Source organism: Drosophila subpulchrella, chromosome X, assembly GCF_014743375.2.
Source record: "Drosophila subpulchrella strain 33 F10 #4 breed RU33 chromosome X, RU_Dsub_v1.1 Primary Assembly, whole genome shotgun sequence".
Lineage (NCBI taxonomy): Eukaryota > Metazoa > Arthropoda > Insecta > Diptera > Drosophilidae > Drosophila > Drosophila subpulchrella.
The window spans coordinates 19933615-19960944 of NC_050613.1; the positions used below are offsets into that span (position 1 = coordinate 19933615).

The window sequence follows — 27330 nt, forward strand, 5'->3', positions numbered from 1 at the left end:
TAATTAAAATATATTTGCAAAATTAAGAGAACACATTTTCAGGCTGCAACACACAAATATACGTGCTAAAAACAATACCGATTGTTCGTGGTTGCTTTACGCGGCACGCGCGCCCTTTCTTCTTCTTTCCGCGACGAGTTGGCAGCACCGATCTGTGTTTTTTTTTGTGGCCATTCAAAAGTGTGTGTTCGTACGGGCAAAAAGTGTTTTAAATTCAAAATAACCAGTGAAACGGCTGACCACAATAGAAGCAACTGCACTTAGCGGTGAGTACCTGTCTTCCGTACATGTTTTTTAGGCCGGAGAATCTCCGGATGGGCTGGCCCAGAGTTTGCCAGTCTTTGTTGCCTCTGCGATATACAACGAATCACCTTCCTGCGCCCATAGGCAGCGATGGGTTTCGTTTTCAGTTCGCGAAAAAACAAACCCGGATGCGGGATTCATTATTCCCCCGCTCCCGGATGCAGTGCATCGTGGCCAGGTGGCCTTTTGCACCTCCCTGCAACTCATTTCTTCGAATGCAATTGCGTATGGGCTAATTGTCCGTTGGGCGAAAAGTAACAACTTTGTGGCACAGAACCATGTGGGTAGAGCCCCTGACCAGCCAGGAACCCCCTCAAAAGCATCCCCATAACCCCTAGAACTAAGCGTATACCATGTCGCGACCCAATTTCGTGCCTCCCACGAGTTATTTGCGAAATTACAAACAATTGAAGGAAAATATTAAATTTTTGCGACAGGGTTGTCGCCGTTCGCATGGCATCGATAGCAGAGCGCCCGCTGCTGCAACGACGGTGGCAACCCTGTGCGCACACACGCAAAACCTATCGAAAATTTTTACCCCACGGTCGATAAAACACTTTCGTTGCTTTTTTCCACAGTCGTGTACAAAAAAAAAAAGAAAAACAGAACAGAACAGAAGAACGAGTAGGAAAAAAGCAAATAAAACGAAATTACATAGAGCAGAGTGCATCCAGTGGAGTGTCTGGTCTTGTTTCCCGTGGAGTGTGCGATTAGTGTGCGATTGTCGGAAAGTGTGTGCCACAAATATGCCCAGTACGAAAAAGTGGCCAGCAAAAGCAATAACAAAATAGCAAAAGCAACAGCAACAACGTGTGTGCATGTGTGTGTGTGTGCTGTAAGCGTATAAGTACAGCGGAAAAGTGCTCGTGTGTTGGTGTTCTCAAGGGGGTGGTGTGCGTTTCGCCCGTCCCGTGTCCATAAATTAGAATCAAATCGAATCGACATTGGCAATCCGCTACCAGCTCCGCCACCGCGATGTCCCTCGACCAGGATCAATAGCCACCGTCATCATCGCTCATCGCCTACTTCAGCAGCAGCAGCAGCAGCAGCGGACCATTAAGTTTTCCATATCGAGTGGATCGAAATCGGAATCTATATATCGGAGGAGGAATCACGCGCGCCAGCCAACCCCAATACGAAAAACTGCTGAAAAATGTTAGCTAAATGCCAAGTTATCTACAATTATTATGGTTTGTCCCTGTGTGCGTGCCCTGTGCTCATAAGTGTGTGTGCGTGCGATAGCGCAGGCAAAATCCGCTCAAATTGCGATGCCAAATTGTCGCCCAATTAATTGATCTTTCAATTGGCAAGAGCCAGAGTCTCCCCCTATTCATATGCCCCCTTCTCCCGATTCAAACATTCGATATTATTTCCGTGCCTGGAACGCATCTCCGCATTTTGCCACTGCCGCACACCGCACACATATTGTATAACCCTTGTTTATCTTTGGACATTCCAATTTCCAAGTGTAGTTAGGTGTACAGTGTACAGTGTGTACAGTGGAGGCTGCCCAAGGTGGACACGCAGATAAGCTACGGGTTGTCACCTGTTAGACGGCCTTATCTCGAGAGCTTTACGCTTCACTCCTACGGACATATTCACATAAAATTTAGAGTGGGGAAAACCTGACAAGAAATCACAAAACGATAAAGTTTGATTCTTAAAAGATAGATATGTATATCAATAGGTTTAGATATCTTGCAATACAGCAGACAGATAGACAGTCTTCTCAAATGACTAGCTACCCACAAGTTCGTTAAAAAGATCATATATCCTTTTATTATCAACATTCATATTTGGGGTATCCAACCCATATAAGCATAAACAGATGTATCTGTTCTTAAAATGGAAATTACAGCTTTTAATACTTTTCCCTATAAAAAATGGCCTATAAGGTTTATAGTAAACCTTTGTTTATAGATCACTTTACCTTGCCAAGAAATTCGATCTTCCTAGTTTCCAGAGAACTAAGAAAACTAAGCTTTTTCATAACAAATTAGGTAATACTACCTACCAATGTAAACACTTATTAGGTACTTTCAGGCTTTGTTGGCTGTGTAAAGCACCACTACCTGCTTCGAATCCCAATTAATAGAAATAAAATAATCGAAAGACCCGAAAAACCTTGGGTGAGTCACTGATTAGCAGCTTTCACTGTACCACGCTGTACACTGTACCACACACGGACTCCAACCCGATCCCAATCTCGAGTTCTCACGCACACAGGGCCCACCATCCACATCCAACCGTTGGACGTGAGCAAATGTTTACTCAATAACCATTCTTGCAGAGTCCGCAGTAGCAGTCGAATCACCATCACCAGAGAAGCGAGCGAGGAGCAGGAGGAAGGCGGCGGAGGAGGAGAAGAGGCAGAAGAAGGAGGAGGAGAAGGATCCACCGCAGAGATTGGGTAAAGCGAGCCACCATGGTGAGTACCAATCTGGTGGTGCCGGTGGTGCTGTGGGGACCCACAGCGCCCACGCACTGCATCTCGAGCGTGTTCCTCTCCGACGACCAGTTCACCCTGGTCACCGGCTGCTACGATGGACAGATTTGCCTGTGGCAGGTGGAGCCCACCACACTGAAGATGTCGCCGCGCTGCCTGCTGGTTGGCCATTCGGCTCCGGTCTTGTGCTTGGTGCGTGCCTCGCTCCTGCCGGAGAACAACTTCCTGGTCAGCTCGTCCGAGAACGGCGAGATGTGCACCTGGGATCTCACGGACGGCAAGTGCATGGAGGCGGTCAAGCTGCCTCAGGTGCACACCCAAATTCAGAGCTATCACACGGCCAACAGCGAGGATGTGCGCCTCTTCTGCATTGGCTACTACGCCGAGATCATGGTCATGGATCCCTTTAGCCTGGAGGTGATCTACGTGCTCAGCTCAAAGGTCAAACCGGATTGGATTTCCGCCATTCACGTACTGCGTCCCATGCGCCGCAAGGATGACGTAGTGCTGGCCATCACCACCACGGGAACGGTTAAGGTGTGGACCCTGACGGGCAACGAGAACAAGCATGCGGAGCCCATCTACGAGAACGAGTCCAAGGAGATCCGCTGCCTTAATGCCATCACCATGAATTGCTGCGCCCAGAACCAGCGCACCGTTCTTCTCGTTTGTACCAAATACTGGCAGATTTACGATGCCGGCGATTTCACTGTGCTTTGTTCTGTGATTGCTCCGGCGAGAGAGCGTTGGCAGGGCGGGGATTTCATCACCTCGGATCGGGTTATGCTCTGGACGGACGAGGGCAAGGGCTACCTGTATAAGCTGCCCGCCAACTGCATACCGGACAACAAGGAGTTTCACTCGAAGAGCGTGGTCAGAGATGCCCCATATCTGTACTATGTATTGCAGCATGCGGGCGACAAGGTGTTGTCGTGCCCACCAGCCATGAAGCTGCTCCAGGGCACCGGTGGTCAGCACAATCTATTGCGCGGCGACTCCGAGGGATACATCTCCGTGTGGAATGTGCCAGAGGTGCCGCTGGACAATATTAGCATACTGCAGGCCAAGCAAATGCCGCCACGCGTCCTCAAGCCGCATGTGTGCACTTCCCTAGTGGAGGCGTGGTCCATAATGGATCCACCACCCGTGGGCATCCTCGATCAGCTGTCCCGCATCACGGAGTCGCCGGTGAAGCTCACCTCGAGTATCTATCTGCCGCAGCAGAGTCGCCTGGTGATCGGACGCGAGGATGGTAGCATAGTCATTGTACCAGCCACTCAGACGGTGATGATGCAGCTGTTAGTGGGCATCAAGCAGAACTTTAGCGACTGGCCCTCGCATCAGATCCTGTACGGTCATCGTGGCAGGGTCAACTGCCTGCTCTGTCCCTCGATGATTCACGCGAGGTATGAGAAATCCCATCTGCTATCTGGTGGAATCGATTTCGCCGTATGCCTGTGGGATCTGTACAGCGGCAGCTTGCTGCATCGGTTTTGCGTCCATGCCGGAGAGATCACACAGCTGTTGGTGCCGCCGGAGAGCTGTAGTCCACGGATCCTGAAGTGCATATGTTCGGTGGCCTCGGATCATTCGGTTACCCTGGTTTCCCTGCAGGAGCGCAAATGTGTCACCTTGGCCAGCAGGCATCTGTTCCCCGTGGTCACCATAAAGTGGCGTCCGCTGGACGACTTCCTCATCGTGGGCTGCTCCGATGGCAGTGTGTACGTGTGGCAGATGGAAACAGGGCACCTCGATCGAGTGCTCCATGGAATGCTGGCGGAGGAAGTGCTATCGGCTTGCGACGAGCAGGCAGAGGATGGCGGCTCAGGCGGCGGCGGTGGTGGAACCAATGGTGCATCCGCCAGCGAGATGGGCATGGCCAATCCGGCGGTGCACTTCTTCCGAGGCTTAAAATCGCGCAACATGAACGCCATCCGTCATGCTACCCAGCGAGGGATTAATCAACTACAGCAGCTTCAGGGTCATAACCAAGGAAACTTCGATTTCTTGATGAAACACCGCAGCAATCCGCTAGTGATCCAGGGGCTTCGCACCAATCCCAAAGATGCAGAGAGCCACATCCTCTTCTTTGACATTGAGGGACTGATTTTCGAGCTGCACAGCGAGGAGTACGCACAGATGACACCTGCCACGTTGGAATCACTGGGTGTCCACCTGCAGAATCCCAAGGATGGCAAATCCATGCATCTGGATGCCAGCAAGAAGATCGGTGACTTCTTCAGTAAGGTCAAGAACAAGGCGGTGGATGTGGAGAAGATCTTAAAGGACAAGGACAAACATGGACTGGTTCAAAAGTTCAAGGAGAAGACCGAAATTGTGGAGAAGAAGGTGCAGGCTAAGGTGGAGAGCCTTCAGAAGGCAGTGGAGCCGCACGAGGAGCAGCAGGACCTCAAGAGCAAAATCGCTTCCAAGATGGAGGTCACGCACGTGATGGAGGTTGCCCAGTTGCTGCTCTCGCTGCTCCATTCCTGGGGCCTGGATCCGCATCTGGACAAGATGTGCGAGACGCGCCTGGGCCTGCTGAGGCCCATTGTCCCCATCTCGTATGGTGTGCTTTCCAAGGCTGGTTACATGTCTCTGCTGCTGCCCACGTGGCAGAACAACTATGCCATACCGCCGGGCATCCAGCTTCCCTCCAGTTCCAAGAAGCGTCCGCTGCCAGAAGAACTGCAGCGGTTGGAGCATCTCACCGCCGTTTTTACATCACGTCTGCACTGGGAGCTAAGCACCACGCTGACCACTAATCATATTCTCGCCCTGGTGGCCATGTCCAACACGCTGCTCTCGATGAGCGCGGCCTCCTTCCTGCCGGACAGCGAGAAACACAAGAAGCTGCAGCGTCTGGCCCAGCGCACGGACTCCACACTGAGCAACGAGGAGGAGCGCGAGGAGCTTATGGCCCATCACATCTCCCAAATTAAGCACGCCTGGAGTCTGCTGGCCACCCATCATTGCTTCCTCCTGCCGGATAAAATTGAGGCCCTGGAGCCCAAGAAATTCAAGCGTCCGCAGGTGGAGATGATGGTCAAGCGCTGGCAACATCACTGCATAGAGATCAGGGAGGCCGCGCAGCAGATCCTCCTGGGCGAGCTAACCCGGATGGGCAAGAAGGGCAGAAAGCAGCTGGTCGAGAGCTGGGCACAGTACCTTCCACTCTATACGCACACGGAGCCCATTGTGGGTGCCCAGCAGCAGTTGGCTCTAATAAGTCAGCCGGCGGGCGGAGGAGCTGGCTCCGGATCGGGTGGCAATGGTGGTGGGGGCGGCGGAGGCTCAGGAGGCGGCGGAACTGGAAGCGGAGCCGGAGCAGGCAACAACGTATCGGGAGGAGATGCCCACCAAGATGAAGACTATGAGGAGGAGGAGGAGGAGATTATACGCAAACCATCCAGCTTGTCGGAGCTAAAACGCAAGCAAACCACAGCAGTTATACTTTTAGGTGTCATAGGAGCTGAATTCGGCCAGGATATATCCCAGGAGTCGCCGAATCATCGGGGAAGTATTAGTCTGGCCACGGGTGCCAATCTAACCACTGGCGGGGCCGGTGGAGAGCGGAGAAAGTCCAGTGTGGTAGAGGGCTTCGGCATAGCCAACAATCTGGCCCGTCTCACCTCGATGGCCTTGGCCCACCTGCTGTACGCCCCACCATCACCCAAGTTACCACAATATACGCCTCTGCGTCGGGCAGCCATTGATCTGTTGGGACGGGGATTCACCGTCTGGGAGCCGTACCTGGATGTGTCCAAGGTGCTGCTCGGTCTGTTGGAGATCTCGTGCGAGGGCAAGGCAGTGCCCAATTTGAACTACAAACTCCCACTGACACCGCAAGCGGATGCCTGCCGGACGGCCAGGCACGCCCTGCGCCTGATAGCCACCGCCCGGCCGGCGGCGTTCATCACCACGATGGCCCGCGAGGTGGCCAGATACAATACGATGCAGCAGAACGCCCAGTCCATCAATACGCCGCTCACCCAGTCGGTGCTGCACAAGGCCAAGGGAGAGATTCTGCAGTGTGTTGAGATGTTGATCGACAAGATGCAGTCGGAGATCGCCGGGCTGCTGGTGGAGGTGATGGACATCGCCCTACACTGTGTGGACAGCAACGAGCTGAAGAGCCGCGGCTTGGCGGAGCTGTGTCCGGCCATCTGCAAGTTCAACCAGATCTCGCACTGCGCCCAAACGCGCCGCATTGCCGTGGGCGCGAACAGTGGCAACCTGGCCATCTACGAGCTACGCCAGAACAAGTGCCAGATGATCCCGGCCCACACGCACCCGATCACCTCGCTGGCCTTCTCGCCAGACGGCAAGTACCTGGTATCGTATTCCTGCGCGGAGAACCGCCTCTCCTTCTGGCAGACCTCCACGGGGATGTTCGGATTGGGCCAGTCGCAAACGCGCTGCACGAAGGGCTACTCCACTGCCCCCATTCCGGATGTGTCGCGCCTGAATCCCATGCGTCTGGCCAAGCTGGTGTGGATCAACAATCGCACGGTGACCCTAATGCTGGCCGACGGCTCCGAGACGCGGTTCAATGTGTAGGTTGGCCTAGAGGAAGGCGATGATAAAGAGAGTCAGTCCCACGGGATAAATAGCATGTTATTAGGCAATCAGCGCGGGCTTTAAAAGCAGCAGCGAGTTGGAGGAGGATGTGGATAATTCGGAATTGGAGCAGGAGCAGGAGGAGCAGAAGAAACGACAAAACAATAATTATTCAAAAATAAAACAAACAAGAAATAAACACAGAAACGTCTGGCGTTTCGTTAAAAATAATTAAGGCAATGGAAACAAAGAAAAGCTAAGCAACATTAAGTCAAAACGAAAAACAAAACACAATTTAGGCAAGCGAAAAAGCTAAGCAAAATTTATGCAAACAAAAATTCACAACACATTTTGTTATTTATTTATATACTTACCCTATATATCTGTATCTGTATCTTATCTGTATCTGTATGTATTTTAATGTATTACACGATTTTAATATGCCCTTTATTCCCGCTTCTTGCTACGTCCATTTTATTTTTTAGTGCTAAACTTTTACCCCTACTCTTAAAACACGTGTTTCTGTTTGTTGTTAGTTTCCAATGCGGAAAAAACCGAAACAAAAACTAAATCCAAATATTAACAAAGTAAACAACAATTAACCAGATGCAAGCAAACAACCACACGAGAAACAACAAAGGAAATGAGAAAAAAACGATAAAAAACAAAGAATGAAAAGCTGTTATTATTATTACACAACTATTATTATTACTATTGTATGCTACTATTATTATTATTGATATTTGTTATGCCTAATGTATTGTTATATATATATATCTAAAATAAACCTAAACAAATGTATTGAGCAAAGTTACGAAACGAAAACAAATCAAACAAAAGAAGATGAAAAACGAACATTTAATAACTAGAAAAAGCGAAGTTTTTTTTTTTAACATTAACATTATAATTATTGTAATTCCCATATATCTTCTTCTTTCGATGTAATATTTCTGCTAAAGCGTGTGTAAAAAGTCTTTGTTGTTTTGTGAAAATTGAAAATTGTATAGGAAAATCTGTTTATAAAATACAACCCACAATACACACAACACACACACATAATTTATTTGCGGCGTTAATGTGCATCGAGCGAATAGCGGTACTCGGGGGCCTGAGAAGTATACTGTCAAACCTAGAAAAGCCCACAGGTGTACGGGAAAAGAACTATTTATCCTAACTATACATATATACTTACATATATATACCCAACTGAATTTGCAATATGTGTTCGTTTACGTATTCAATACAACACAAGCAAACACACGTGTACTATGTGAGAGAGTTAATTGAATTTGTGCTTAATTTCAATTACGAATTAAATATATATATATATTTACAAGCATATATATGTGAAGATACATGCATACTTATATACGAGATCCTTCAATCAAAGTATTACACAAACAAAACGAAACGAAGCAACTACAACAATTATGTACGGAGTATACAACAAATAAAGTCAACCAAACATGAGCAAATCCTTGTTATTTCAATTTTCCATTGGTAGCGGTTAAAATATGGTGGTAACATAGTGTGACCAGTACTGAGATTGAAGCACATCTGACAGTGTGGCCGCTTTTTTCACATCTGACAGTTTTCATAAACAGTTAAGTACAGTCTGCCTGGTGTAACTATTTTATAATTTGTACTATTTGTATTATCTAGAATCCTTTAGACTCCTCATCACTCTCAACTAACAAACTCTTTGCTCCTCGAATTTCAGCTTTTTGCCCGCCCAGTGAGAATGCCCGTCGCAGAAGCAGCCCACAAAGGACGGGGGAGGAAGGCAGCAGCTTCCGCAACCGCCTCCGCAGCCCGGAGGCAATCGGCTCTCAGCGAGGAGGAGGATGAGCCCAGTAGCGTCCAGCCGATGGACCAGGACGATGAGAACAATCGCGATGATCTTGATCTCGACGAAGGCGACGAGGAGGAGGAGCACGTTGACGAAGAGGACGAGGACGAGGAGCCGGACAGCAACGAGACCAGCGAACCAGAGGAGCAAATAGAGCCACCGGCCTTCAGCCTGGCCACGCTGGGACTCCAGCGCGTGGGCAGCGCCCCGCCGCCCAAGCCCAAGGTCCAGAAAGCCCCGATCCTGACCCTAAACGCCCGCGGGATGCCCGCCCGCATACGCAAGAGGAACCGCCTCTTCTACGACGAGAACATCATCAACGATGACAAGCCGCTGCGCATGAGCTTGGCTCCCAAAAAAATGCCCGGCAGACCACCGCTCTCCGCCGGCGGAGGCTCTGCCCAGAAGACCCCACTCACCCCATCCAAGGTGCTGAAGAAGCGCAAGGGTGTAGTCTCTCGCTACATGCGCTCCAGCGAGCAGGGTTCCAGCTCCAACTCGGCCAGCAGCCAGCCCCAGCAGGTGGGCAAGAGCAAGAAGACGCCATCGAAGAGTCAGTCGGCGGGCAAGCAGACTTCGGCCAGCAAGATGGGCGCCACAGGATCGAAAACGGGCAGGGGTGCCCATTTAATTGGCAAGGGTGCGGCTGCAGCGGCGGCGGCAGCAGCGGCTGCCGAGGAGGAGGCCAGCCAAGCGGAGGCCACGGCACTGGCCAACAAGCGGTTGGGTCAGTCCATCGGCCTGCGGCTCCGCAATCTCCTCAAGCTGCCCAAGGCGCACAAGTGGGCCATAGCCGAGTGGTTCTATTCGTACATCGATAAGCCGCTGTTCGACTGCCGGGATGAGTTCATGAACCATGTGAACGAGCTGGCACCCAGGCTGGGCACCCGGAGCCTCAATCGTCACGAGTGGGTCAATATCAGGCGACGGATGGGAAGACCGCGTCGCTGCTCGGCCAACTTCTTCAGCGAGGAGCGCAAGGAGTTGGACAGAAAACGCCAGCTGATGCGGACCCTGCAGTCGCGCAAGCCGGGCGAATTCAAGGACTCCATGCTGCTGTCGGACATGCCCGAGAAGATACCGATGCCACTGCCGCTGGGCACCAAGGTCACTGCCAGACTGAGAGCCCCTCAGGATGGCATTTTTGCCGGCACAGTGGCCGCCTACGATTCCCTGAACGCCATGTACCGCGTGACCTTCGAGCGACCCGGTCTGGGCACACACGCCATCCCAGACTACGAGATCGTGTCTGAGAACTTTCACGAGATGCTGCCGCTGCACAGTTTCACCAAGGACTTCCGCCCTAATTTAATGAGCATCTATCAAACGAACAACCTGGGCTTCACCACCAATCTGGGCTTCACGGCCAATCTTGCCAACCACTATCTGCAAAAGAAAGACAAGGCGGCTGGCGGCGGAGGAGGAGCGGGCTCGAACTATTCTAAGCCCCAGAAGCATCTGGTTAGCAACAATGCTGCTGCGCGAAATGCGCTAAGCATGAAGCTGAACAAGAGCGATCCCCTGTTGGGACAGGATTCCGTGAGCGAGAGTCCCATACGACAGCAGTTGGCCCGACATCACGCCTACTCCAGCTCGCTGCTGGAGCATCTGGTGCACCTGGAGAAGTACATTGCCGTGAAGGCCGATCGCATCCAGCGGCTGAACAAAATGAATGCCACCGCCGAGCTGGCCATGGGCGAGATGATCAGCCAGGATGAGAACGGAGACCGCCATCGACGACAGATTGCTGACAACTTTCAGCGGCAGTATGCCTACAATATCGTGTCCATCGAGCGCATCAACGTTGATCTGATGTACGAGCTGACCAAGGTGCAGGAAATGTCCACCAGCCTGACACGCAATCCCAATGTGCAGGCCATGATCTCGCCGACATATCTGCGCGAAGAGTGCCGCGCCAAGGCCTCGAAGACTGTGGACGACATCAACAAGGGAATGGTGAAGAATCCGCGGATGATACGGCTGCTGAAGAACCTCACCACGCTGCTGATCGTGACCCAGAATCTCGGCGGCGACTTCGACGTGAGCGAGGTCAACAAGGTGCTGGAGGGCTGTCTCGAGGAGGTGCGCAGCAATCTATTCAGCGGCGACAACAGCGAGGTGTTCCAGAAGAGCGTCCAGGTGCGGTTGGAGTACATAGCCATGGACATCAGCAGGAGTCTGGAGGAGCGCAGTCAGAGTCGCATTGCCGATGGCAACGATGATGTGAAGTCGCTCAAGTCCGAGGAGAACGATGGCGAAGAAGAGACAGGCAAAGATCGGGTGCAGGATCCCAAGCAGGCGGAGGAAACCTCCGAAGACACCTCCAAGGCGAAAACGAAAGGCCGTCCGAAAGTGGCTGAAAAGAAGGAGCCAAGCAAAGCGGACAATAAGGACCAAGGGCAGAAGGACCAGGTTATGGACACCGGGGAGGAGGAAAAGCTGGACTCCGACGAGTCGGACAATCAACAGCACCCGGACGAGGAGCACGACACAGAGGAGCAACACCTGGAGCCGGGGGACCAGTCGCCCAATCCGGCCGCCACCGAGGACACGCAAATCACCATCGAGTCGATGAAGGAGTCCGACGAGGAGTTCCAATCGACCGCCGAAACGGAGGAGGAGGACGACATGGCCGGCTTGGAGCAGCTGAAAATGGAAGGAGACGAGGATGAGGAGTTCGTCTACGAGAAGTAGCCGCCGAGGATGAACCGAGCTCCATATATTCGCTTGTCGAATACCTACATTATTTTTATTTAGATCCCATTTCTTTGGAGGAACCTTTTTGTGGGCACCTGAACGTTAGTTTAAGCGGAAAGTTACGAAGAACGCGTTGCAATAAGAAATGTAACAAAGTGGCTCACAAATCATTGGGATCCTCGAACTTTTTTTTTATGTATAGCACCGACTTTGTAAGAAAGTGTATTTACAAATTTAAAGACTTCAATAAAAAGAAGAGTAAAAATTAAAGGAAATTTTGGAATTTTATTGGAATGGATAGTGTCTGGATAATCATATCGATTCAGTAACACAAGCTTGTAGATATAAAACAGTTAAGACCAGTATAAAAACATTGCAAAGTTCTCGGATTCTTATTTTTATTTAATCATTTCTTGGGACAACCATTTCATGGTCTCAGGCTTTCAAGATTACAAGAGGAAGGGCTTAGGAAAAGGTAAATTACGGCCAAGTCCTTGCTTAGTCGTCCTCCTCCTCGTCGTCGTCGTCATCGTCTTCCTCCTCACTGGACTGATCCAACCAGGCCACGAGCTTTGCCAGGCTCTGCCGCAGGTGTGCGTGCTCCTCCTCGTCCAACTGTTCGAACCAGGCCTGGATGGCATCCTCCGAAACAAAGTCCTTGTCGTACAGGTAGTGCACAATCTGCGATATTTTCTCCCGCACCAGAGGATTCTCTTCGTACACATCCTGCGGGGTATTAGGAAAGTTAAACGGATTTTAGGATATTACAAATAGAGACTCAACCTCCAGCGCCTTGAGGCAGTCCATCATGGCATCCTCGCTTTTAATGTAGTTGGATACCACAGGTCCCAGTTGCTTGAAGGCTGCGTTTATGGCCACCAATACGTTGTCGTTCGCCGGTTCCACGATGCTCTGCATGCCAAATACAGCCTTCACCACATTAAAGTTGACCTCCTTGAGGGACATGTTGTACGCGTAGCGCGAGGAGTTGATTTCGAGGATAAGGAAGTCGGGATTGGACTTTTCCCGAAAGCCCCGCGTCAGCGAATCGATTACCTCGTCCAGGAAAACTAGGAATTGCAAATGGTTAATAATGACTTTAGACCGGCTGCCGACGCTCACTCACTATTTGTGTCATCGGGCAGAGGCGTCACCGCTCGCGAGGCATCCTCGTCGTCGCTGAGATCGCTGCAGTCGCTGATCTCGTCCAGTGGTGCCAGGAGGTCCCCCATTTTCGGTATGGTGAGCGGTTGCTGTGGCAAGAAGTCCTCGCCATCGGAGTCCTCCGGATCACCAGTGGTCAAATCGCTTACAATGAAGGCGTGCGGACCAATTGACTCCAGTTCCACCGCAACGTCCTCCTCACTGCGCTGTGTGCTGGGCGTGCTGGTGATGAGGGTCTTGGCCAGCGTTGTCTTGGCAGGCAGCACGCTTTTCGCCCCCAGCACACAACCCGCGCTCACGTCGCATTCCTCGTTGATGATGGCTCCCGCACCCACCACGCAGTACTCCAGCCGGCAGTTGTCCTTAACGGTGACGTCGGCCATGAGAAACACATTGGTCAGCCGACAGTTCTTGCCAATCCGACAGTTGGCTCCGATCACGCTGTCGCTGATTACCGACCCGCTATCCACATGACTGCCCTCCTGGATGACCACGTTCTGGTGCAGCGCCACCTTCGAGACCTGCGCCTCGTGGCTTTTGTAGATGTTGTCCTTGTGGAAGACGTACTGCTGCTGCAGCTTGTAGACGCCCATTTCCGGAACAAGCGGGTAGGCCCACCGGTTGATAATGTCTCGGCTGACCAGCTGGTAGGCCGGCCAGCTGTTCACCTTGTGTGCGTACTGGGCGGCCGGCAGCAGAGCCACATATATCCGGCTGTCCAGCAGCTCCTCGTTGATCAGCAGGCCCCTCACAAAGTCATCCCGCGTCTGGAAGTCAAAGTTGTCGCTGAACAGGGACAACATGGATGGAGAGCCGATGGCAATCTGGGGATCCAGAATCTTGTGGTGCAGTGCCACACATGAGTTGCCCAGGATGACGTCTAGGGGTATTTGATAGCGCGACTCCTTCTGGTACGTCCGTAGCCGCTGGTGGTAGTGCAGCCGATCGTTGCGCCGGTCCACGGCTATCAGGAGCTCGTTGCCGAGGCGCACATTGTTGGAGCACTCCTTGAACACCAGCGTGGCGGCGGTGCCCTTGTCGAACTTGGCCTGCCGCTTGTGCTGCTCCAACACCGGACGTAGATCGGCATTCGTCACCGTGTCGGCGCCCAGGAGAATGAAGTTGCCGCGGATCAGCGCCTTGGCGTCCAGATCTCGCATGGCGTCGCCGAAGCAGCGGCAGCCCTCGCCGCCGATCACATGGACGGTCATCTTGAAGGACCAGGAGGCGTACGTGGCAATGCCGGCCCTGCAAGAAACGAAAATAGAGAGTGAGCTCTGCAATTGCATCATCTTGGCATCCATGGTCGTCAGACTCACTTGATGTGGTCCCGGATGTCCTGCAGGTACAGGCTGGCGTAGACGAATACCTCCTCCACGCCACTGCGATTGAGGGCGATGAGTGCGTAGTCCAGCATCTTCACATTGACCAGCGGCAGTAGAGCCTACAGAGAAATGGATGATCGGGTGGCAATTCAATAGGCAGATCTACAGATTTTTGAGGTGGACACCCACCGTGGAGCTCTCGTCGGAGAGGGGCTTGAAGTTCCACACATTGTTGTCGGCTATCAGCACCGCCTGCACGATCTCCTTCTCGAATTGGGCCATTTCGTGGTTCCTCTGGTTTACTCTGGGTTTTTGGGGAGCTGTTTCCCTGCCCCACGCGATTGCGATAACTTGCAGTCAATCACAAAAACAAAGCTGTTATCGATTGTTCGGCTTAGCCAAGTTATAAACCACCAACCATCGCTAGCGAAGTTATGCACCACACACTAATATCTGGTATTTATGAGCATTTGCAAACTGGTCTCCGAGCAAATCGCCCGGAAAATAAATCGAAACAAATAATAAAAAATCTATTATTAATTAGAACGCGCCCCCCCATTTTTGTGCTCCCGTGTTGTGTACCCCGCCCCGCCAACTCAGCGGAACAGCCGTTGGAAGTACGCAAAATAAGATTGGGCAATTATTGTCATCGCATTACTTGATGAATAAGTGATGTGTGCTTGTGTGCGATACACCCACCTTGAGGTAGCAAAACAACAACAACAACAACAGCAGCAGCAGAGACAACAATAAATCAAACAAGAAAACAAACACGGGAGCTGCAATCACACATTCCGGGGACCTACGGTTACGCAGCCCAAGAGCAGGGTCACCACTCCAGTGGCTCGCCCTTGCGCCCATTAGAAACCAAAGAGTCAGAGCCAGCCGAGAACCCCAAGAAAACACCCAATATTACCAACCATACACCACATACGAATACCACTTTGCTGGGCGTTCGCGCCAACTATAAATAGAAAAGGCAACAACAACGCAGCACAGCACAGCAAACAACTGTCCATATCCATATCTACATATATTTATCGACTCGACGCAGAAGAAGAAACCCTCAAGTATTACAATTTTCATTCGAGATTAAGGGAGCGAATAGGAGTGGAGTAGGAGCTCTCAAAACCATATCAGTAGGCCAGCCCCGGGAAAATGGACACGGTGGGCTCGGGGGACAATGTTCCCAATGGAGACGCTACTGCGGCCACCAGGACACTTAAAAATATCGTCAAGGAGCGATTCAAGGATGACGAAACCATAGAATTCGTAAGCAATCACAAGTTGAACCCAAGTGGATTATATCCATAGCGTTTCCTTAGAAAAACCGATCATTAATTACATTAAAGGACTCCTAATATGGACTATAAAAAGCCACGCTATATATGTATATGCAAAATGACTAATTTTATTAAGAAAAATATGCACAACTTTAAATATGATTAATTTCATTGCTGCCTGTTCCAATCGACATGAATTAAGTTTCTTTTTTCAATGCGAGTAGTATGACTTTATATTTCTTTGATTTAAGTTTAATGATTAAAAACACGCCACGCTGTTTCTTATATCGTATTTAAAATTGTCCATATCACACTTGGTTTTTTTGATTTGATCAAGCTTGGAGTTTTTCCAGGTCGTGACATCATAGTTAATGGTTTGCAAACACTATAATTTCAGTGGGAAACTATATTCATTTGTGTTCGGATATCCGCACGTACATGTTTATACGTATACAAAATAGTTTCTGGATTTCCCACATTCTTCCAGTATTTGGACTATGACTAACTCTTTAAGCTTAACTTTGATAACAAGCCAAGCATTTATCATACTAAGAATCCTGTCCTTTTGCAGATATTCGAGGCTTATCAGATCAAGGGTCCGGAGTATACCAACCGGCTTTTGGCGCTAGTTTCCTCACAATCGGGCGGAACCTTCGCCATCATCTCCTTCTCCTACCTGCGCACTCCGTTGACCTCCGTAAACGAGCTGATCATCAACAAGGTGTTCGCCATCGACCACAACTTCCAGTTGCGACAGGGTGAGAAGCTGCTACTGATCAAGAAGCTACAAACAAGATTCCAAATCCAATTTCAATATTCATTGATTACTCTGTTGGCTAAACAAATTTAATTTAGGGCTAATTGTATATTTGATCTTTACGTGTAAACGCCTGTTACTTGCAGTTTTAAATGGCTGACAAATATTTAACTCACAAGATTGCAATGAACAGCAGCTATTTGTAAAGTAGACACCTTATCAACAATAGTTCGTTCTTAATTATGGGCAAATAACAGAATAAGTGTGCATTTGCCAAGAGAAAATATGAAATATCAAACGTTAGCAATTGTGAATTGATAGTTCTGAAATTTAAAAGTTAGAAAGACAATGAAGCTATCATGTTTATGTATGCCATTCCATTGCAGATAGCAAGAGCTCGATCACCACACAGCAGTTTGATTTGTGCACAGCCGAAGATGGCCCCATCAAGTTCTACTACTACGCCACAGAGGGCGAGCACTACGAGGAGTTTGTGGCCAAGGTCATCTCCTGCAAGAGCACCATGACCCAGAACGATCCCGAAACGGTGCTCAACTTCAGGTGGCTGAACGACTACCGGCAAATCGGAGAGGTGAAGCAGGAGCTGAAGAAGCGGGAGAGCGAGTACATTGTCTACAAGGACATCATGTGAGTTAGAACCCCTGCCCCTTTGTCAAGCAACAATCCCAATAGAATCTTATTCTTATCTTATTCGATTTGCCTGCAGCATCTACTGCGCCACTTGGAATGTGAACAACAAAACCTGCAGCGACAACAGCAATCCACTGCGTCCCTGGTTGGCCTGCAGTGACCGGCCGCCGGACATATATGCCATTGGACTGCAGGAGCTTGACACGCCCACAAAAGCTATGCTCAACTCCACGCAGGTGCAGGCCCTCGAGAAGCACTGGATGTGAGTGTTGCCCACGAGCCGTATGACCCCGTATATACATATGTAACTCACAATTGTGTTTGCCTTGCCAGCGACAAGATGATGGACAGCGTCCACCCGGACGTGGAGTACGAGATCCTGATGTCGCACCGCCTGGTGGCCACCATGCTGACGGTCATTGTGCGCAAGCAGCTGCGCCAGCACATAATCCGCTGCCGGCCCAAGTCAGTGGCCCGCGGCATCTTCAATACGCTGGGCAACAAGGGGGGCGTGGCCATCAGCCTGCAGCTCAACGAGGGGAACATCTGCTTTGTCAATTCCCACCTGGCCGCCCACATGGGCTACGTGGAGGAGCGGAATCAGGACTACAACGCCATCGTGGACGGCATACGTTTTGACGACGGACGCACGATCAGCGATCACGAGTGAGTTGGGGGAAATTCTAATTCTAATATAATATCTTATTATATCTTATATCTAATAATATCTTATTCAAACGTAAAGCAAACAAAAAATGGGCTCCTAACTTAACTTATAATGCTAACGATCCCCATAGATTCATTTAATACGGCTCTGCTAATTATTGATATTTTGTAGAGCCGAAAAATGGGATTCAGATTTTAGTCAAAAATGCTCTTTATTTTCTGTTCTGAACAGCTTGCTAAATATGCTAACGATCCCCATCATTTTAAGAAAAATTTATTTTTTGACCCATTTTCGCATTTTTTGTAAGGGGTTACATCACTTTTTTTTGAGAAAAATGGCAAAAATTTAAATTTTCTAGGTTTGAATACCAATAGATTGGAAATTTAACGACGAGCTCAACGAGGTATGACATTCCTCATTCTGAGTTATATTTTTATTATGGCAGCCAAAAAACGGAGTTTTTATGGCGAAAAAAATGGTTCACATTTTTGTCAAAAATACGAGATTCAGATTTTTGTCAAAAATGGGACAATTTTTTTCGGTTTATCGATCGTAGTTCAGCCAAATCAAGGCGAACAGCTAAAAGACCGACTGTTTTGAGCAGCTTGCTAAATATGCTAACGATCCTAATCACTTTTAGGAAAATTTATTTTTTGACCAATTTTCGCATATTTTGTAAGGGGTTACATCACTTTTTTTGCGAAAATGGCAAAAATAGAAAATATCCAGGTTTGAATAGCAATCGATTGGAAATTAAACAACGAGCTCAACGAGATATGACATTCCTCATTCTGACTTTTATTTTTGTTATGGCAGCCAAAAAACGGAATTTTTATGGCGAAAAAAGGGTTCAAATTTTGGTCAAAAATATGAAAGTCCGATTTTTGTCAAAAATGCGACATTTCTTTCCAGTATTTTAATTGTAACTTGGCCAAATCAAGGCGTGCAGCTAAAAGACCGACTGTTTTGGACAGATTGCTAAATATGCTAACGATCCTTATCACTTCAAAGAAAATTTATTTTTTGACCAATTTTCGCATTTTCCATGATAAATTGCCAAAATTAAAAAATCGAGTGTTTTTCATGAAAAATTAAAATTATTTCCAAATACGTAGAGACTGAACTAACCTGATTCGCCATCTCTTTCTAATTGCAGTCACATCTTCTGGATGGGCGACCTCAACTATCGCATTCAGGAGCCGCCCGGCCAGCAGCGACCAGGACCGCTGAGCGATGCCCAGACCTACGAGCTGCTGCTGCAGTACGACCAGTTGCGCCAGGAGATGCGGCGCGGCAAGTGCTTCGAGGGCTACACCGAGGGCGAGATCAAGTTCCGGCCGACGTACAAGTACGATCCGGGCACGGACAACTACGACAGCAGCGAGAAGCAGCGGGCGCCGGCCTACTGCGACCGGGTGCTCTGGAAGGGCACACGCATCGAGCAGCTGGCCTACAACAGCATCATGGAGATACGCCAGAGTGATCACAAGCCGGTGTACGCGGTGTTTCGCGTAAAGATCAAGACGCGCGACGAGGTCAAGTACAAGCGGGTCCAGGAGGAGGTACTAAAGGCGGTGGACAAGCGAGAGAACGACAACCAGCCGCAGATCAATGTGGAGAAGACGGTTATCGATTTCGGAACGGTGCGCTTCAACGAGCCGACCACGCGAGACTTTAACGTCTACAACAACTGCCCGCTGCCCGTGGACTTTAGTTTCAAAGAGAAGGACATCCACGCCATCTGCGAGCCTTGGCTGCATGTCGATCCGCGCCAGGACTCGCTGCTGATCGACTCCGCCCGCAGCATTCGGCTGAAGATGCACGCCAATGTCCGCACCATTGCCGGTTTGCTGCGCAAGATCCGCGCCAGCGACAACTTCGATATACTCATCCTGCATGTGGAAAACGGACGGGACATCTTCATCACGGTGACCGGCGACTATCAGCCCAGCTGCTTTGGCCTCTCCATGGAGACGATGTGCCGTACCGATCGGCCCCTCTGCGAGTACTCCCAGGATCAGATCAAGCAGCTGGTGAGCGTGGAAACATGAAATCATGAAATTGCATTTACCTTGGTATATTATTGAGCAGTCAAGGTATATGCAAATCATATGAGCATTCGCTTGTTTCATAGAAATTTCTCTTATTTGGATGTATAATTATTATATATCAATTCAATGTGCCTTGCAGATGAATAACGAATCGCCAGAGTACCGCGTGACCATGCCGCGGGAATTCTTCCTGCTGATCGACTATCTGTATAGGCAGGGCGACAAGCAGGTGGGCGCCTTCCCGTCCTATGACTCGCGCCTCTCCCTCGGCGTCCACTTCAACTCGGTGCGCGACTGGCTGGACACCTGGTCGGATGAGCCGTTCCGTAAGTGGCTTCTGTGAGAGTGTCCCCATTCCCATACAAAACTCTAATTATTCGCCTACGATCTGCAGCTGCCAATGCGGAGACTGCTGCGCAGGCGCTGTTGCTTTTGCTGGATCTGCCGGAGCATGCACTGCTGGAACCGGTTGTGGAGAATCTGCTGGAGTGCACCAACAAGTCGCAGGCCATGGACTACATCTCGCTGCTGAGTCCACCAAAACGGAATGTATTCATGCACCTGTGCATGTTCCTGCGCGCGGGCATCGAGAGTCAGCATTACGAAATGCAGCAAGTCGGTGGGTAGAGATGGCACTTAATGCTATGTATCAGCCATATAACGATGTTTCTCCCGAATAGCCTCCACCTTTGGCCGCATCCTGCTGCGCAGCACCGAGCGCGCCGCCTGGATGGACTACCACAGTCGCTGCATCCAGTTCATGCGGCTCTTCATCGACTCGGACAACGAGACAATGGACAACGGCAATGAGGGCTCCGGCACAGGAACGGGATCCGGATCTGGGACCAGGGCCGGACTGCAGGCATAGGCGCCGGCGCCAAGCGCCAGAATAGAGCGATAGTTGTAGTCTGTTGATAGTTAGCTACCGTACGCGTTAGTTTTAGGGCTATTTATTTTACTTGTTGGTACTTTGTTGGCACTAAGCATTTATATTTTCTTTGTTTTACCTGTTAATTGTTTGTGCCCGCCTTCCGTTCATTCCAACTCGATTGCCCCCGCCTCACATCCCGGTTCACCTGGTTATAATGCATCATACATCACACAAGCAGATGGATATAAACTGACTACTGAAGCCGAACGATTGTGCAGTGGCTAGTGGAGCAGGAGGCCAACGTAAAAATAAATCTATTGTGTAAATAAGTTAAACGAAATGTGCTGCACACCCGTTAAATCAATGTTTAGTTGAGCACGATTGCTTGTTAGTTAAGATTAATGAGGAATTCCGCTGGGAATCTCGTGACCCCTTACATCCCGGTTTCAGTTGCAACTGAAAATAAATAACGCCGTTACATACAGTATCAAAATAGTGACTTTTTGAATCTCCTTTTTAAAACTCCAAATTAGATGGGACTTTTCTGTCATTATTTATGTGGGAGTATAAAAATCAGACCTTACGTTTTAGCAAACTTTCAAAAATTGCGCTTCAGATCGATAACGGTCGATAGCAGCGATCAGCTGATTGAAACGCCTACGCAAAAATACCAAAAAATACCGATAAGTGGAAATCGGGCTTGTCCTCCCTGCTGCTGGCTTTTCCGTGGAATCTGCCTAGTATTTTTATACCAAGAGCTTCATTGCTTTTTTTTTGTGTAAATATGTATGTGTACATTCCCGCTGCTGATGTTTTCGCTCATCTTCCATTCTCCATCTTGCATCTCGCTTTTTTACTGACACTTACGCTGAGGCTATCTCCCTTTTTTACTGACACTTACGTTGGCTTACGTTCTGCCGACACTTACGTTTTTCTGCCTCTGTTTTTACGTAAAAACGTAAAAACACAACACAAAACACAACACACACCTGGGAAGGAACGCGTCGGCGTCGGTTTAAAAATCAAAGTTATTTTTGTCGTGGAAAAACTGATGTTGAAGTGATTCCTGTGCTGGTGGGTGGCTAATATTAAGTTGGTGATATAGTCCAAAGTATTGCTTTTCGCTTAAAAATATAATCCGTGGGAACAATTACACTTCGTTTGGATTGATTATCCCGTCGTGGTTATGGGGTTTGGGGGGGGGTTATGGATAACGTGGATAACTAAGTGAAAGAACAGAACGCCGAGTTTAATGATAATGCGACACTAACGGACTCGAAATCAAGCCAATGGATTGCGCCGCGTTCCCCATGCATCCCAAAATGGACGAGCAGCTGGCCCGGACGTTTGCCGCCAACGAGGAGGAGGAGGAGCGGCACATTCAGAAGGTGCAGAACGCCTTCCTCTACTACGGGTGAGTGTTGTTGTTGGGGCACATGTTGAATGACCGCTTACCGCCTACCGGCTAACGGTGAATGGGGCGGTGGGTGGCTGCCCAAGGGGGGCGGGGCGGCAGCGGGAGAGGCGACATGTGCAGACAAGCTGCTGACAAACTACCGTTTCATTTGGTACCTGTGCCTGCATGTCAGTGATGGTTATGCGGGGGTGTTCACGCCAAATCTGGCTAGCTTTTTAAGGATAATATTTAAAATTATCGCGGTTTCGGTTTGGGGTTCCAATTTATTTTGAGCCCACTCAAACGTTATCTCTACCTTAAAATGTCTAGAAGATATAGTTTATTCAAAACATATTAGTAGATCGGACCATTAACAAGAAATTTTTTATTTTTCAATACGCCCGGTTCCTAAACTAAATTATCTTTTAAAACCCTTCATAATGTTAAAAAAAATTCATAAATCATTTTTTGTGCTAGTTTTTCAACAACAATTAGTCAGGCATAACTTCTAGTGGGAAACCCCGTCATCTCTGGTGATAAGCGTGCTTGTAGGCTTTGAGTACCATTGGCTGATAATGGAAATTAATTAATTTCTCCTATGCAGGCCATATGCGTGTCAGCGGCTAAAGCGCTCTGTGGATTACCTGAACAGCCTGTCTGCGGAGGATCAAATAATGCTGGCCAAGTACCGGGGGCATTTGGAGTGTGTCCGCACGTGCATCGATCGCAATCAGGCGGTTATCCGGGAGATTTTGAGGGAGCGCGTCCTCTATCCACCGGAGGAAACGGGCGAAAATCCTTCGGCGGGCCGCTGGGAGTTCGACGAGCCGCCGCCAAATGTGAGGCACGGTGATATGGACCAGGTAAACGACATTCGGAGCATTCTCCTCATCCTCACCCAAACACCCATCCACGAAACTTTTCATTTCATGTTTAAACAAGCTCTACCCAAAATGACTATTCCATATTTCCTACATTTTTGTAACTAATTTGCTCTATTTTTTTAGTTTTTAAATTTCACAACTATTCGTAATGCTTTAGGAACATTTTTAAATTGCTAACTTAATTTATGTTCAATATGTTTTAGTAGAACACATGATTTTGAGAAAATTAGTTTTGTAGATTGGAAACATTGTGTGCCGTTGGTTTTCATGTTATAACTTTATTTCCTCTATTTTTTTAGTTTTTTAATTTCACAATTATTCGTAATGCTTCAGTGAACATTTTTGAATTGCCAACTTAATTTATGTTTAATATGTTTTAGTAGAACACATGATTTTCAGAAAATTAGTTTTGTAGATTGAAAACATTGTGTGCCGTTGGTTTTCATGTTATATGTAAATAAACAATGCTTACTTTAAATTAGTTATAAACTTGATTAAAAAAAATGGATTCCCAAGGTCTTAGGTTACTATTTGAATAGCGTTGTTTCTAAACTTCAATATGCAATTAAAAACTATAACTATTCGTGTAGATGCTTGTTGATCCTCCATTATATTCGCAAACCAAAATTCTTTTTTTCCTCATTTTAATATCTATCATATTTCTTTTCTTTATGTTTCTCTTCCATATCCGCACCTCGTATCTCGCACCCGCTCTAATCCAACTCGCAGAATGATATTCCATTCGATGAAGCTGACGTTGAACCTCTAAAAATTTTAAAGGCCCAGTCGACGTTGAAGTTGATCGCGCGCGACTGGAGCACCGATGGCGCCCTGGAGCGGGAGCAATCCTACAAGCCGATCATCGACAGCATCGTGGAGTACTACAAGCCCGGCGATTAGTGAGTGATTCCTTCGTTCAATCCAGTTGATCTACTGTTTTTACACTCGCCACCTTAACTTTTTTTTGAACAGCGAGCTGAAGGAGATTAAGATCCTGGTGCCTGGAGCGGGACTGGGACGTCTCACCTACGAGCTGGCCTGCTTGGGATACTCTTGCGAGGGCAACGAGTTTTCCTACTTCATGCTGATCGCCTCCAACTTTGTCCTCAACCTGTGAGTCGAGTTCAGTGTTGGTTCTGCATTTAAAGCTCTCCCTAAAGCTGTTTAATTGACATAGTTTGGTGTTCCTTTCGGCAGGTGCGACTACGAGAACAAGTATGTGCTGTATCCTTGGGTGCACCAGTATGTTAACAATCTGAGGCGCGAGGACCAGGTGACCGCCGTTCGCTTTCCCGACGTCTGCCCACTGAAGAATCCGCCCAAGGGCCACTTTGAGATAGCAGCAGGAGATTTTCTGGAGGTTTATAAGACGCCGAACGCCTACAACTGCGTGGCCACGTGCTTCTTCATTGATTGTGCCAATAACGTTATTGACTTTATACGCACCATTTACAAGTGAGCTAGATAAGATCCATAAAATTTATCTGTGGTCATTTTCCCCCACTTTGCTTTCAGAATTCTTGTGCCTGGTGGCATTTGGGTGAATCTCGGCCCGCTGCTGTATCACTACAGCGACGTTAGCGGACAGAACAGCATTGAGCCAACGTTCGAGGACCTGTGCATCATCATGGAGAGCGTGGGCTTTGTGATCGAGAAGTCGCGCACCGGTATCCGTACCAAATATGCTCAGAACCCATCGTCGATGAAGCAGAGCGAGTACCAGAGCCTCTTTTGGGTTTGTCGCAAGCCGGATCCGTTTGAGGAGCAGCGGGGCAAGCGTAAGGCCTCTCGGGAGCCACATGATCTCATTGTGCGTGAGGACAGCGAGGAGGAGGTGGAGCAACAGCAACAGCAGCAGGAACGGGCAGAGAAGCACCCAGAACAGGAACAGCAGCAGCTGAAACTGCAGGCCACGTCCAACGATGAGACTGAGATGGAGGCCCAGCCAACGTGATAGCCATGGAATCCAAACCCCAAACGCCCCAATCGAACTCAAATCCCAATCCAAACCCACCTACAAATGCCATCACCACCAATACCTTAATCACCGCGTCATAGGCAAGACAGGGAACTCGAATCGCACCAGAATGATTTGAGGTTGATTAACTGCTTTACCTCTCTTCTATTATACACCTTTAGAGTTGCTAGATTTTAAATTTGTTCAAATCTACAAGTTTTAGGAAATTCCTTGCTCTACTATCGTGCCAAGTCAAAAGTGAGAGTATTGAAATATAGGCGAATCAAATATACCAAAACAAATTTTTAGAAAATTCCTTGCTCCAATATCGTTAAAAGTCAAAATGAGCGCATTAAAATAGGCCAACCAAATGTACCAGAACAAAATTTATCATGCAAATTCTAAAGTGAGAGTTTCGAAATAGGCCAACCAAATATACCAAAACAAAACATTAAGTATAAATAAATAATTTTTATTTGTTCATTTAGTGGCTTTAATTTACTAACTCGATTTGATAGGAAACACCAATGTTCTATACTAAACTGAAAATGTGAATTCATTTCGGGAAGTCTTTTATTTAATGATGGATATGTCTAAAAAACAATATGTACATATATCAGTCACGTTCTCAACTTCTGATTCATATGTTAACTTTAAACAACTCTTTCGACAATGGACTTGAGGTCAGAATTTGACAGATCATTTGACCCTAACGCTGTACAAAGGTTTAGTAAAAAGAGAGGTCATCATTGATATTGGAACTTTAATCACTAGCATGGTCCCAGCAATCAATCCTCCCCGTGCGAGTCCTGGCGCACCAAATCGCCCCACCCAATTACATAGTTCTATTCCAGACGCGCAGCCGCTATCTTTGGATCAGCTCTCTGTGCTGGCCGAGAAGGTGCGCCAATTGTCCGACCGCCACTGGCAACGTGTGTCCAGGTGTCGCAGTTTGATCTCCGCGTAAATCTTCTCGAAATGAGGGCCATTCCGGCGAGCACTCTCCGCCAGGATCTCGAACCAGATGGCCTCGCTCAGTTCGGTGCTGCTGTGGCACATGGAGATGCGTGTGGAGCCGAGCACACGTTCTCGGAACTGACGCACCAATTCGCCGAGGCCCGCATGGAAGGCGGTTGCCCCGTTGCCGCTCACCTCGGGCAGCAGAAAGGTGTTCAGACATCGCGCCTCGCCCCTGCCCCGGTAAATGGGCAGTCCGGTGGGCCCGTAGAGGTAGGCCAGCTTCTTGTCCAGTCGCTCACGCTGCTGCGGCTCGAAATCTTGCCGCTGGGCTCGAGTACGCACGAACAGCACCTGCGGCAAATGATCCCGCACGTAGCCCTTGCAGGGAAACGTCGGTCTCAGACGAAGGGCAGCGTTTATCAGACGCAGCTGCTCCACGGCCAAGCCGTCAATGGCCAAAATAAGGACATGACACACGCTCAGGAGTTGCGCCATAGCCGACAGGGAGTGCAGGTCCTGGTGATCGGGCTCCTTGCCCACTGGCAGCAGCGGTGGCGTGTCCAGCAGAATGTGACGCTCCCGCGTGATGAAGAACTGGAGGTTCTCGGTGCGGGGACGCAAAATGCTCTTTTGGCCATTGTTTGGCTTGTTCTTGTGCCGGGTGGCAAAGATGCACTCGTCCGCCTCTGGAGAGAACAAGTGTTGGTAGTAGTCGTAGTCCAGCGACCGCTCAGCAGCCAGAAGATTGAGCAACGTACTCTTCCCGGAGCACTGCCCACCCAGGATGCCGATTACAGTGAAATCTGTGTTGGTCTTATGGAAGAGTTTGCGAGCATTGGCATTGAAAACGCCGTTGGCCACGATGAGGGGTGTGGGTCGGTTCATCCGCGGCGGCTGCAGCTCCTGGAGGGCACTTGGTGCTCCGGCCGTTGTGCCAGTAGTTCCGGGGCCACCGCTGCAGTTGCCCTTGTCGCGGCCATTTGGTGCAGAACTAACCAGTGCAGCACAAACGGAGGTGGATGGCACGGTGGACATGTGGCTGCCCTGGGCAGGAGCTGCATCTCCCACTCCACCTCCTCCGACCATGGCCAACTGACACCTGTCCGCCGGCCGCATGTCACTTGTGCGATTGATGATGATCGTCTTGATGGCCGCCGGTGCATCGGGATAGCAGCTACCGCCACTGGGTGAGGCATCCGCCTCCTTGTCTCGCTCCAGATCTCGATCCCTGTCCCACTCTTTGTCCCGGTCGCGATCCTTTTTCATCAGAATTTTTGGCTGCACCATGCGGGCGTCCTCGCGGCGCGCAATGGTCACGGGGGCCAGGAGGCCGGAGGAGACGTCATCTCGCTTCTTGTTGCGGAAACGGCGACGGGGTTCGGCCATTCGGAAGCCGGTTATTGGGGTTTAACTAAATAAACCCCGTAGTTTGAACACGTTTGTGTGGTCAACGTCAGGTCTGGCGCGTTTTGCAGCACTGGTCGAAACATAAACAGCTGTGCTGTTGTC

At 49.2% G+C, this 27330-nt stretch overlaps 6 protein-coding genes across 7 annotated transcripts; 4 read left to right on the top strand and 2 right to left on the bottom strand.

The window, feature by feature from the left end:
* The first annotated feature begins 817 nt into the window (after positions 1-817).
* LOC119558010 (WD repeat-containing protein 7) lies at positions 818-8784 on the top strand. The gene is made up of 2 exons (XM_037871119.1): positions 818-1458; positions 2594-8784. The coding sequence occupies exon 2, from the start codon at positions 2729-2731 to the stop codon at positions 7307-7309; it is 4581 nt and encodes a 1526-aa protein (XP_037727047.1). The 5' UTR covers positions 818-1458; positions 2594-2728; the 3' UTR covers positions 7310-8784.
* Positions 8785-8823: 39 nt separating this feature from the next.
* Positions 8824-12125, top strand: LOC119555909. Its single transcript, XM_037867601.1, has 2 exons — positions 8824-8829; positions 9030-12125. Exons 1-2 carry the CDS (start codon positions 8824-8826, stop codon positions 11850-11852), a joined length of 2829 nt encoding a protein of 942 aa, XP_037723529.1. The 3' UTR covers positions 11853-12125.
* Positions 12126-12235: 110 nt separating this feature from the next.
* LOC119558015 (translation initiation factor eIF-2B subunit epsilon) lies at positions 12236-14701 on the bottom strand. Its single transcript, XM_037871126.1, has 5 exons — positions 14534-14701; positions 14339-14463; positions 12982-14267; positions 12639-12925; positions 12236-12581 (listed from the first exon to the last, which is right to left on the bottom strand). The coding sequence occupies exons 1-5, from the start codon at positions 14624-14626 to the stop codon at positions 12354-12356; spliced, it is 2019 nt and encodes a 672-aa protein (XP_037727054.1). The 5' UTR covers positions 14627-14701; the 3' UTR covers positions 12236-12353.
* A 113-nt stretch (positions 14702-14814) lies between these two features.
* Positions 14815-21097, top strand: LOC119558012 (type II inositol 1,4,5-trisphosphate 5-phosphatase). The gene is made up of 9 exons (XM_037871121.1): positions 14815-15616; positions 16199-16385; positions 16771-17032; positions 17112-17297; positions 17369-17701; positions 18859-19735; positions 19893-20079; positions 20148-20372; positions 20434-21097. The coding sequence occupies exons 1-9, from the start codon at positions 15503-15505 to the stop codon at positions 20619-20621; spliced, it is 2559 nt and encodes an 852-aa protein (XP_037727049.1). The 5' UTR covers positions 14815-15502; the 3' UTR covers positions 20622-21097.
* A 505-nt stretch (positions 21098-21602) lies between these two features.
* Positions 21603-25342, top strand: LOC119556932 (carnosine N-methyltransferase). 2 transcript variants are annotated; one of them, XM_037869423.1, is made up of 6 exons: positions 21603-22038; positions 22625-22883; positions 23685-23803; positions 23877-24017; positions 24102-24359; positions 24420-25342. In XM_037869423.1, the coding sequence occupies exons 1-6, from the start codon at positions 21914-21916 to the stop codon at positions 24856-24858; spliced, it is 1341 nt and encodes a 446-aa protein (XP_037725351.1). In that variant the 5' UTR covers positions 21603-21913; the 3' UTR covers positions 24859-25342. The 2 variants fall into 2 exon arrangements, with proteins under 2 accessions (XP_037725351.1, XP_037725350.1); XM_037869422.1 differs by having other exon boundaries at positions 21604-22038; positions 23634-23803; positions 24420-25310.
* Positions 25313-27285, bottom strand: LOC119556930 (protein SMG9). Its single transcript, XM_037869421.1, has one exon. It carries the CDS (start codon positions 27205-27207, stop codon positions 25738-25740), a length of 1470 nt encoding a protein of 489 aa, XP_037725349.1. The 5' UTR covers positions 27208-27285; the 3' UTR covers positions 25313-25737.
* Between the last annotated feature and the right edge of the window lie 45 nt (positions 27286-27330).

Coding starts and splice junctions, on each gene's coding strand:
- LOC119556932 (XM_037869422.1), top strand. CDS start 21,914: ATGGATTGCGCCGCGTTCCCCATGCATCCCAAAATGGACGAGCAGCTG. Junction 22,884..23,633: donor GGCACGGTGATATGGACCAG/GTAAACGACATT, acceptor TCCAACTCGCAG/AATGATATTCCATTCGATGA. Junction 23,804..23,876: donor TACTACAAGCCCGGCGATTA/GTGAGTGATTCC, acceptor TTTTTTGAACAG/CGAGCTGAAGGAGATTAAGA.
- LOC119558015 (XM_037871126.1), bottom strand. CDS start 14,626: ATGGCCCAATTCGAGAAGGAGATCGTGCAGGCGGTGCTGATAGCCGAC. Junction 12,926..12,981: donor TCTGCCCGATGACACAAATA/GTGAGTGAGCGT, acceptor TGCAATTCCTAG/TTTTCCTGGACGAGGTAATC. Junction 12,582..12,638: donor ACTGCCTCAAGGCGCTGGAG/GTTGAGTCTCTA, acceptor AATACCCCGCAG/GATGTGTACGAAGAGAATCC.
- LOC119556930 (XM_037869421.1), bottom strand. CDS start 27,207: ATGGCCGAACCCCGTCGCCGTTTCCGCAACAAGAAGCGAGATGACGTC.
- LOC119558012 (XM_037871121.1), top strand. CDS start 15,503: ATGGACACGGTGGGCTCGGGGGACAATGTTCCCAATGGAGACGCTACT. Junction 19,736..19,892: donor AGGATCAGATCAAGCAGCTG/GTGAGCGTGGAA, acceptor TGTGCCTTGCAG/ATGAATAACGAATCGCCAGA. Junction 20,080..20,147: donor CTGGTCGGATGAGCCGTTCC/GTAAGTGGCTTC, acceptor TACGATCTGCAG/CTGCCAATGCGGAGACTGCT.
- LOC119558010 (XM_037871119.1), top strand. CDS start 2,729: ATGGTGAGTACCAATCTGGTGGTGCCGGTGGTGCTGTGGGGACCCACA.